Raw genomic sequence first — 11,897 nt, forward strand, 5'->3', positions numbered from 1 at the left:
CTTTCCCTACACGACGCTTTTTTTTTTTTTTTTTGCTTTTTTGTTTTTTTTTTAATTCACCACTTTTAACATGTGCTGTGGAAAAGAATAGGAAGCAGTTTGCATTCAGTACCTGCTGTGCAACATGCCAGCACTGATTTTAGAGCGGGTCATATTTAATTAATGCTCTTTGAGTTCTTAATTAAGTGCACATTTAAAGAGAAATTTGCCAGCTCTGAATTCACAGCTACAAATGGATAAAATGGATAACTGTAAAGAGGTAGGGTTGTTTCAACTGAGGGATTAAACTGGTCTTTGTATCACATACCATTCCACATAGGAAAGTATTATCTTAATCACATAAAATAAAATAAATTCTGTTCTTTAACTGATTGCTTTTTGACTCCTTGTAATAATCAAAACCATTAAAAGAAAGAAACGGTGCCATCAATTTCCAGCAGAACAAACAACAGGTTTCCTTTTTCTTTTAACATTTTGTCCTTCAGTTACTTTAATGTTTCACTGAAACACTTTTGCTCAATCAGGAAAAAAACATTAATATGATGCATACGCTGCAATTTTCTGCCTACCAATAAATCAAGTACATAAAACCAAGTATACTTCAACCACAAGTCAAACACCTAAGATTAAATATCTGCCTTCTAGATTCTCCTTGGACTTCAAGGATCTGAGCATCTTTTTGAATCAATAAAACCAGACAACCTTGACACGCCTTCATTTTACAGGACAAAGTCGACCTTGTACATTACAGTGAAAATCTCTTCATGGTTTTTATTTTCCTTAATGCATTTAACAACGTCTATCGCTACTCCTCTGTCACTGTAGGTGCGTTTGATGCAGTGGCCGGGTGGTGTCCGCCAAATCCCGTCTTCAATCTGCAGTCAGCCCTGTCAGCAAGGGGAGCGCAAGAAGATTGTGAAGGGCATTCCTTGTTGTTGGCACTGCGAGCGCTGTGATGGCTATCAGTATCAGGCAGACACCTACACATGTAAAATGTGTCGCTTTGATTTGCGTCCCAACGAGAATCACACAGGCTGTGTTCCAATCCCCATTGTTAAGCTGGAGTGGAGCTCCCCCTGGGCAGTCATCCCTGTGCTTATCGCAGTCCTCGGCATCATGGCCACTTTGTTTGTTGTGGTCACGTTCATCCGCTACAACGACACGCCAATTGTGAAGGCATCAGGGAGAGAGTTAAGCTATGTGCTGCTAACTGGAATCTTCCTCTGTTACGCCACAACGTTCTTGATGATTTCTGCACCTGATGTAGGAATCTGCTCCCTCCGCAGAATCTTCTTGGGTTTAGGGATGAGCATTAGTTATGCTGCTCTGCTCACCAAAACCAATCGTATTTACCGCATCTTTGAGCAGGGCACCATGTCTGTGAGTGCTCCCAGGTTCATTTCTCCAGCCTCCCAGCTTGTCATCACCTTCACCCTTGCTTCAGTGCAGCTGCTCGGGGTGTGCATATGGTTTGGCATGGATCCCTCCAAGGCCCTTATCGACTACGAGGACCAGAGAACATCTAACCCTGTGCTGGCTCGTGGTGTTCTCAAGTGTGATATCTCTGACTTGTCTCTCATCTGCTTGCTGGGCTATAGCATGCTGCTCATGGTCACCTGTACTGTTTATGCCATCAAAACTAGAGGTGTGCCTGAGACCTTTAATGAGGCCAAACCCATTGGTTTCACTATGTACACAACCTGCATAATTTGGCTAGCGTTTATTCCAATCTTCTTCGGCACTTCACAGTCTACAGAAAAGGTATGTTTTCATCTTCTGATAAAGTATGGTTTATTCTCTTACAGACAATTTCTGGGGAATGCTTAAAATACTTAAATTCACTTATACACAAAGAAAATTGGATCTCAAATCCTTGACTCCTTACTCCATAAGACAAAAGTTTGTCTTTGCACAATTGCCAGACAATATGTTTCTGCCAACTTTAGCAAATAAATCATTGTATAACCTTTTATTTAATTTAAATATTTAGCTTACAAACAACAAAGATTTTTTTGATCTTTTGGCGAATAATCGGCTCAACAGCAATAAAATGAAATGTTATTGAGCTCAGTAATGGTATTTGCAGTCTGTCAAATAATTGTGTTTACATGAGAATGTTGTGCAATCAATATTTAGTTTATTATAAACTGACTAGGGCTGCTGTTAAGCAACAATTTATATTTTTATACATGAAGTTTGTTATGATTTTTCTTCTGCTGTTATTAAAATATATTTTAACATTTTTGTTTTGGTAGCAATATAAAATACAGTTTGTTACAAATGGGGTGCATGGTGCCTGAGATGGTGTAGGGGCAGGGCAGCCGACTCGGGACTCGAAGGTCCTGCGTTCAATCCCCGGTCATTGCACATCTCGTGGTGTCTCTGAGCAAGACACCTAACCCCAAGTTGCTCCTCGGGCACTCATAGCTGCCCACTGCTCCACCTGGGTGTATCCCAGGCATGATGGGTTAAATGCAGAGAGACAATTTTGTCTTTGCATGGGAACATACAATGATGACAACACATAGCACTTTATTATTATTATTATACTCTCCATGTATAAAGTATGTACCAGGTAAGTACCCAAAATTTACCAGGCTGTATTTTGTATTGGTACTTTTGTTTTACTCTGCCTACTTAAGCTGTAAGTTTGCAGTTTAAATTTACATCTAAAATGTATGACAATATTCTATGAAGCCTTAAAACTTGCCAATAACAACTTCATAAACAAAACTTAAAAAGAACTCAGTGAAATAGCATATTTAAAAGGGGATGTCATGTGGACATTTCAAGTTTTGAATACAAATTACAAACATAATGAGAGTATAACATTCGAAAAAACAAATCTTAATGAGTCAGAAGGCAGCAAGCCCTGTGATATACTGTATCTGACAACTGCGTGCCACGGTGCATTAGAGACCCATGATCGGTTTGCACAAACATGAGCTCAAACTCAGACTACCATGTCAAATCAGTGCACTCAATGTCATGAACTCCGGATTACAACCAGTGGGAATTCTGGGAGGTTTCAGGTCAAAAGAGATCCAAGGAGAACCAAGAAATCAAGGTTGTGCCTAGACCTCCCATTCAGAGGGGACCATCTGGCTATAAAGCCAAAAAGGTACAACAATAACACAGAACTGTGTCAATCCAGTTGAAAGAGCTGTTTTGGCGAGGTAACAAAAGGGTCTCAGTGGTCACAACAGAGGACAGGGATGTGGGAAACCATCACACTGGCATGGACACTATCAGCATTGCCAGCATGGGTCTGGCAGATGCAACAAATTAAACCTTACCTACTCCACCTTGGGATTTAACAAAACAATGCATCAAAATACAGCCATGAAAAACTGGCTGCAATAGTTAGCTGTGTGGAAGAAAAAAAAAAAACATTCATGAGAAACCAGAAGTGTGCATTGTGTATTGCTTCAAAAATATTTTTCTAAAACCATTGCAGTTGCATACATTTGACAGGAGACAATTGTATTACATTATTAATGCAAATTATAACTATCAAAATTAGATTTGTTCCACATAGCTCAAGTTTACTCCTAAATGTTCACCTGTGTAAACAATTCAGTCAAAAGCTACTAAATGCTATACCAGTTACTTTGAGTTAAAAATCCTAAATATCTAGGAAATTATATTAAAATATCATCATCACTTTACTTAATTGAACACCATACATATGGCACATTCTGTAAAGTGGAAGTGGTCCAAGTGCAAAGTCCACATTATTTTCTAATTCAAGTGATGCACATCCCAAGTCACACGTCAACAGCAGCTATGGATATCAACAGGTTCTTTATTTAATCATTCCATCTATTCTTTCTGAAGATGAAAGAGAATTATACAACCACAGAGCAACTGAACAGCTTCTTTTTGAGGATGAGGTAATCCATTAGATAGCATGGCTTTGAATTGGTAAAGGTAAAATGAAGAAGAAAAAAACCTTTGAAGGGTAGATGAAGTCTTACTTTGTGTTCCATATTTTATGTATCAAATGAATGTAGTTTACACACACTGAAAAACCTCTCTCTTTTCAGACAATATGCAAAGCATACCATTTCATTTGAAGCAAACCCAGTGGCTAGAATATAGTTAAATTTTTGTCATTTACACAACCTATACATGGCCCTTAGCTGCCCTAAGAGAAGATGAGTAATGCAAAACAAAATGGCAATTTAGTATTATTCCCTCCATTATCTTTACCCACTCCTTCCTTTTTGGGTTGCAGGGGTGATGCCCATATCCAGCAGTCACTGTGAGAGAGGCAGGGGACACCCTGGACAGGTCTCCTGTCCATCACAGGGCCACATAGAGACAAATGAGAAAAACAACCATTCACTCTTTCACTCTTACCCAGGGACAATTTAGAGTTACCATTCAACCTAACGTTCATGTTTTTGATCCGTGGGAGGAAACTGGAGTACCCGGAGAAAACCCACACATGCACTGAGAGAACATGAAAACTCCACCCAGAATGGCCCCCCAGCTGGGATTTGAATCAGTGACCTTCTCGTTGAGAGGCAACAGCTCTGCCAACTGAGCCACTGTACCACCCCAATCTCAACTCTTGTTTTAATCGCCAAAATGCACATGTTCTCGGGGGGCCAAGATGGGGTGGAGGTAGGGCAGCCGACCTGGAACCAGAAAGTCACGGATCGACTCCCTGCCATTCCCACACGCCGTGGTGTCCCTGAGCAAGACACCCAATTGCTCTCTGGACACTTACATAGCTGCGCACTGGTCCATCTGGGTGTATCTCACGTGTTATGGGTTAAATGCAGATAAATAATTTGGCCATTGTATGGTAACATTCAATGATGACAATACATAAAGTAGCACTTTCTTTCTTTCTTAGACAAAGTAAGTAGTAGTAAGTAGTAGTAGAAGCAGGGTTAGGTAAATAAAAAAGTCATATACTGGTGAACATAATTCCAAAAGCTGGTTATATTCTGCAGATTTCACCCTAGGTTATTTTGAGAAACAGAAAATTGATGAAACTGAATTAATATGTCTGATTTGAGGAAAACCTTGCAGAAGTCAAGAGTGTAGGAAAAATATAGAAGGTGAAGTTGAGCTTTTCTTTGCAAAAGATGTATTTTTAGTAGATAAATTGAAAGTGCTGCATGAGCAAGAGACATAAAAGTGTTAAAAGATTGGACAGGGAAATGAACTGATATTCATACCAAAGAAGGAAAGAGGAGAAAAAAAGGAGGGCTGGAATTGTGACAAAAATATAAAGAATCAGAAGGAGCTCCCAGAGATCCAAGAGTCGTGCAGGAAGAAATGCAATGCATTGTGAAAATAGTAGCAAGCAAGTTGGCATTTTGTTGTCAAAATTGATCAAATTTCATTTAGAGACAATTCCCAGATATTTTGTAATTGCCAACTAAACAAATGCAATATATCAGCATGCAAACCCAAGTCAATTGTGAAGGCTTCAATCCACAAGTAATAAATGAGATAGAATCTTAAATAAAACTAATTTTCTGGAGTATTTCAGAACATCAAAGAAGAGGGTAAAATGTTTTTTTTTTTTTTCAACTCCTGGTCGGTTGTTGTTTACTATTTCCTTACAGAGGTGAGAAGTGAAGACAACAACTTCAGGTTTCTCACAGTCACAAGGAGTGTTGCTTTCAGAACATATGTGATGTACCTTTTCATAAAGTGGGTGTTTCAAAATATGTAATTACAGACAATTATGGTGAAAAGTGGGGACAGAGCTGTAGTGAGACTGAGTAAGGCAGGTAAGACAGGTGAGATGGTATATTGGACATTTGAGTTCTTTTCTTAAGAATCTTTCCAAAATTCAGTCTGAAGAAATAGCGATATTTGTTATTAAAGTTTATTTTATCTATATTTAATCATTTTTCATTGTAAAGAGTGACAAAACCAACCATATTACAGTGCTGGGTAACGGAAGACACATCAGTTTTGTCAGGCAAAACTATATTAGGAACTTGATCCTATGGATATCCTGATTAATAACCGAATGAACCAATTTTATAGTTCATTTAGTTGAACTATAAACAACAAAAGACCATTAAAAAGACCTTTACTAAATGTTTAATGTCCAGCCCTCCTGTATTCCTATGGCACATCACGGGGTGCAGCAGTATTGGCTTTTCTAAACACAAAGACATTGATCTAGCTTTGGTAAGAGTCAATAGATTTTCTGGTGACACTGAGATGACTGGTGTCACTGTCTGGTAATCATGTCTAGCAAATGCGCAGAAGGCTGGAAACTGTCTCATCAATGAGACCTTCAGATCTGGTTGGTATGGGGCCAGTATGGATTGAAGCCAACCAAGGAAGAATGATCATCAAGTTTGACTCAATGGAACAGAGCAATAAGTTTGAAGCTGAGCTTACATAAACAGAGACATCGTCTTGGCAGTACCGACAACAACTGAAGTCTCAGACAATTTATTATTCCTAAAGAGCTCCAACTTCAGGTTATGGAGGTCATTTTTAAGATGTAAGTAAGACTGTAGTTCACACAACCTTAGACCATGCTGTTTTTCTTTTTACCTACATGTTTTCATTATAGATACCATCAGATTCCAATCCTTGTAATTCCACTAGAATGTCCTATAAGAGACTTTCAAGCATTTCACTCACACAGCATCCTCTTTGCTTAAAGAAAAAAATCTAAAAGCTCACACCAAATGTAGGCTTTAGCTTCAGCATAGGCCACAGCCCATGAACTGCCAGTAATGCATGATTGCAATGGATTTATTGCTTAAATGGAAGACAAGATTATGCTTTTGCACAGTCTAAGATGTAATCCAAACGTGGATTGAATGACAGCATTTTGTGGTCACAAAACAGTTTTGTATAGAATTAATAAAATATTTTTTTATGAATGGATGGATGAATTTAAAAAAAGTTCATTATAAAAAGTATTTTTTTTTATTTGTTCATTGGAAAGTAATGGTAGTGAACTTAGCCAAGGAAAAAAAATCCTTCCAATCAATTTGCAGAGCTGTTAAGCAAAACAGTATTTCCATGATCATACTGTAAATGACAGGCTCTGTAAAGTGTCACTACCCACATTTTAGAATATTTAAATGCTCCTCTTCCTTGTAATTTACCTTATCTAGTTGCCTATGTGTTAATCATTAGTTTACTGTAGGTCTCTGCCTTAGCATTGCAAACACCATCATTTATATGTCATCTGGTGGTGGGATTGATGTAACGAATGTCATAGGAGGCTTTCTCTATCATTCAAACGAGGACATCTGGTCCTTCTATGGGGTGTCATTGCCAAGCTTTTATTCTACCTTCAGGAATAGAAGTGACACCCCTTACCCAGAGAAACAATCTAAATCAGTAGCTGTCTCAAAGAATGAAGCAGGAGGAGGGGCATCAGACAATAGCATGAATTGGAATGAGGCTGCAGTACAATAGACTCAGTTCAAATTCAATCAGCCCACACAAACAAGTTCTGCCATTGCAGTGCATGAATGGACTGATGAATTGAGTGGTGTTATTTATTTCCCCTATGAAGTCTCCAGCACACTGTTGGCACCGTCAACAAAAATGCTGTTAGTGCAGACAGTGTTAGTCAGACAAAGAGGGGGAGTTGCAGTGAGTTCAGCAAGACTAAAAGAATCAAAAATGAGTGTGCTTTTGATTTGATGCATTTCTGCTTCTTGTGAATACTATCAATTCCCAGTACATTGTACAACTCAACTTGACTCCAAACTGGTCTCATTTTTCCCTCTGGAGGCCGTGGTACTTTGTCTTTATGTCACTTTGGTTGGGGTTTCAAGCCAGCTAAGTTGATACTAGGCAGTGACTTTAAAACTACTGCAGACCACAGAGACTCGTCACATACAGGTGCACTGACATCTCTGCAGCAGTGCTGAACTCCTACACACTGGCAGCACACCTTGTTCTTTAAAGAATTTTTCCAAATGTGTGTGTGAGAAAGAAGTCTGTAGACAAGAGCAGATGAGTGACAAATGATTGTAAGGAGGGTACAGATTTGCACACGCTACATTTTAGCTTAGTTACACTTGCATGACAGAACTTACTAAAAACTGTCCCAAGCTTCCACAGTTCAATAGTCACTCAATGCATACTAGATGAAGGCTTCATTTTTGTTTAATGTCTTTCTCACATTGTTATGGTCCTGATAAGTCCAGGAAAAAGGCAGGACACACAACATATGGAGTCCAGATTATTGTACAATTTTTAGACAAAGCTTTAATTATGAATCAATCACCTGAACTCAATTGCAGACTGGGAGGCCTGGTTAAAACAAACAAAAGAGGGAGAAGCCCCAAACCAACCAACAGTTGGCCATCAGATTCGGGCTGCTCCCCTTGCCCTATAACCCAGAGACTAAACCTACAACCAAAAAACGTAATTAAACTATACAGGTGACTCCCAGTCCCAACACCCAGTAGCTCAAGAACAAATGTGACAAAGTGTAGTGTAACAGTCTGAGTCCGGCGCGGGAGCGAGGCTGGAGATCAAAACCGCCAACTGTCAGACCAACATCTCTGGCCTCCCTCGCTCATCCAGCAGGCGGAGCTTGGTCCATTTAAGTAACCCTCAGCCAATCAGCTGTACAGAGAGAGAGAGAGAGCATAAATTAGTGGCACACACATGCCGACATAATTGACGCAGGGGCATGTCACACATGACATGAGTGAAATGGAGAGGGATGACTCACTGTGGCGACCTCTGAAGAGGGAAGAGCCGAAAGAAGAAGAAGATAGAAGTCTTTGTAACATCAGTTAAACTTGGCACTACTGTGTAGATTAATTAATTACATTTGTGCTGAATAATTTAGAACCACATTAAAGAAAAAAATTGCAAAATACCAGAAAACCAATGTGAGTGTTGATGGGTTGAGCAATACAATGAATGGAAAAAAAAAATCAGTTGTATTTTCTCACTTGTAACGTAAACAGCATTATTCAAGGAACTGTCCCGCAGGCCCAGTAATAAATAACAAAGATTAATGTACAGAGGAAGAGGGAGCTGAGTCATATCTTGGACTTCAGAGAGCAGTTGTTGCATTCATTAGGCCTAAAGGACTACAGCCCTCTGGGTCCCAACTGTTGACCTCTTTGTGATCCAATAATGTGAACAGGCTGGAAAGTTAATCAAGGCCAAAAACTGTGATCTTTATAAATGACAGTCTCCTATGGAGCCACATTATTATGTCCCCTAAGGCTTCTGTTTGTTTATTGACCTAATTAAAGCACAATTAAAGTAATTTTTCATGCAACAATCCTTTCTGTTAAACAATTCCATGGCATGCCAAAACAGGGCAGCACGGTGGCGCAACTGGTAGAGCTGCTGCCTCTCAGCGAGCAGGTCCTTGGTTCAAACCCCGGTCCAGGGGCCTTCTGGGTGGAGTTTGCATGTTCTCTCCGTGCATGCGTGGGTTTTCTCCGGGTACTCCGGTTTCCTCCCACAGACCAAAAACATGCATGTTAGGCTGATTGGTAACTAAATTGTCCCTAGGTGTGAGTGAGAGAGTGAATGGTTGTTTGTCTCGTTTGTCTCTATGTGTCCCTGTGATGGACTTGCGACCTGTCCAGGGTGTACCCCGCCCCTCGCACAGTGATTGCTGGACATGGGCACCAGCGACCCCCGTGACCCAAAATGGAATAAACGAGTAAAGATAATGGATGGATGGATGGCATGCCAAAACATATTGTGATGGCTTTAATGCAAAGTTGTAATCAAACTGTTCACAACATTTTCATAGTTTGAACTATTTTTTTTTTTAATTTTCAGCATGATTTGTTTGCGTGTCCTAATTCCTAAAATATAGGGCATCAAATGTGCTGCACTCTGTACACAGAGACACCTCTCATATGCATGTCCTAGTATACTCCTGTTGTTTTTCATGCATCTAGTTCAGTGATTAATGCTGCCACGAGCTGCTTCCTCTGTGTCATGTTTTGCCTAAAGCAAGATCTGCTGATGGCAGTATGATGACACGAACGCGAGATATACAGCAACTCTCTTTTATGAGCTCAACTCACTGAGTGCTCAGGTGTACTGCAATTTGAGGAAGCAAATTATTGGACTGAAAACTGGATTTAGTTTGACAGTGAAAACAGGACTCCATTTGTAAGCAAATGTGGCCCATTGATGTAACAGAGATCCATAAAAGTTTATTTTCTAATTTGATATGTGATAAACAACCAGATGCAAATATATTTAATCAAGTCAAGGTCAAGATTTATTTATTGTCATTCTCATAACGTGGTACATGTGATGGAACAAAATTGTGTACACAGGGTCCCAGTTAAGTCCAACAAAAGTATAAATTGTAAAAGAAAAACAGTAATTGGATCTAAGACATATGTGTCAAACTCAAGGCCCTGAGGCCAAATGTGGCCCTCTTTGACATCTTATCTGGCCCCCAAGATGATATGTGAAATGTAAAATACTTCTATCGCTTGAATTTTTTCAGTAATCTTTCATTATGATGTCGAAAGCACAAAAAAGAACATCAAATGAGACCAGTCAAACTCCTGTTGAGGAACTTGTGACCAAGAGAAGATGATGGGTATCTGATTTGAGTTAATGTAGATTCTGAAACTGGCCCTTAGTTTGAAAAAGAGTTTAATTTTGGCCTCCTTTTATAAATGAGTTTGACACCCCAATCTAAGATATGATCTAAGAAAACTGTTAACTAAAAATACACTAAGCAATAGTAGTATAAAAACAATATGCCGAACAGCAGCACGAACATGAGCATGAGTCTGTGTGAGCAAATGAGCACGCATGAACACAGCAACATGAAACAGATCAGCAGCAGCATGATGTGATTTTTCACATTGATTATTCTGGTTAGAGATTCATGAGTCTAACAGCCTCAGGGCAGAAGCTGTTCCTCAGTCTAGTGGTTCTAAACTTAATGCTCCTTAATCTCCTGCCTGAGGGGAGCAGGGCAAAAAGTGTGTGTGCTGGATGAGTGGGGTCCTTCATGATGCAGGAGGCCCTCTTCCTGCATCTAGAGGTGTAGAAGTCTGTGATGGTGGGGAGACTGACTCCAACAGACCTGTGCAGCCTTCACCACACCGGGGCTTGAACTAGCGATCTTTCGATCATAGGCCCACCTTCTCTAACCTCTGTGCCACCACTCCCTCAAATATAAGTGTTGAATGTTGCTTTGCACTCGTCCTAATTAGGTTACCCTAGATGTTGGCACGCTGGTGGAGGGCTGTAAGGGTAAGTGACAAGGACGCAACGTAAAAGCTCCAAGGTGTTTTTGTCATGTCCAGCCTTATTTGTTACTGAACTTTCCAAAAAACTGCCTCCTCAGACTCTTAATATTACTATGTGTTTTAAACTAATCTTATTTGGGTGCTGAAATAAGCATAGATGTGGAAGAGACCAATAAACCATTTTATTTATGCAAAGACAGAGGGTTAATGATAACTTCAAAAAAGTACAAAATATGCAAAACAAATAGTGCATTCAACTTGTAAGTGCTTTAAATAATATAAAGTTTTAAAAAAGTTAGATACTGAAACTATTTGAAAGCTTTTGTAGTTTAACTGTGCATTTATTTACAATAAATGTGTCAGCTGCTGTCAGATAATGTTTTATTATATTATGTGTGCTGACAGATCAAAGTTTTCCCACATCAGCAGCACAACACACGGTGTGCATTTGTTTGCCAGTAAAGTTGACTGTAAACTAACTAATTTACATTATGCATTGTGTTAATGTATTCATCTATGCAATTTTATGATAAAATAATGATCAGGATACTTTTGACTTTGTTTATTTAATTATTTATTTATTAACTGTTATTTAACCAGGGAAAATCCCATTGAGATCAAAAATCTTTTGTGCAAGGACTGGACCTGACATGCATGTTTTTGGTCTGTGGGAGGAAACTGGAGTACCTG

The 11,897-nt window shown here is 39.4% G+C and overlaps 1 protein-coding gene across 1 annotated transcript in view; it reads left to right on the forward strand.

Moving 5' to 3' along the window:
• Positions 1-241: 241 nt before the first annotated feature.
• Positions 242-11,897, forward strand: part of LOC119412742 (metabotropic glutamate receptor 4) — a 24,045-nt gene continuing 12,389 nt past the window's right edge. The window contains exons 1-3 of the mRNA XM_037679779.1: positions 242-259; positions 826-1,748; positions 3,214-3,217. Coding sequence (XP_037535707.1) covers positions 242-259; positions 826-1,748; positions 3,214-3,217 — 945 coding nt within the window. The remainder of the gene's footprint in view (positions 260-825; positions 1,749-3,213; positions 3,218-11,897) is intronic.

Source organism: Nematolebias whitei, chromosome 7 (assembly GCF_014905685.2).
Source record: "Nematolebias whitei isolate Nwh7 chromosome 7, NemWhi1, whole genome shotgun sequence".
In the NCBI taxonomy this organism is placed as follows: domain Eukaryota; kingdom Metazoa; phylum Chordata; class Actinopteri; order Cyprinodontiformes; family Rivulidae; genus Nematolebias; species Nematolebias whitei.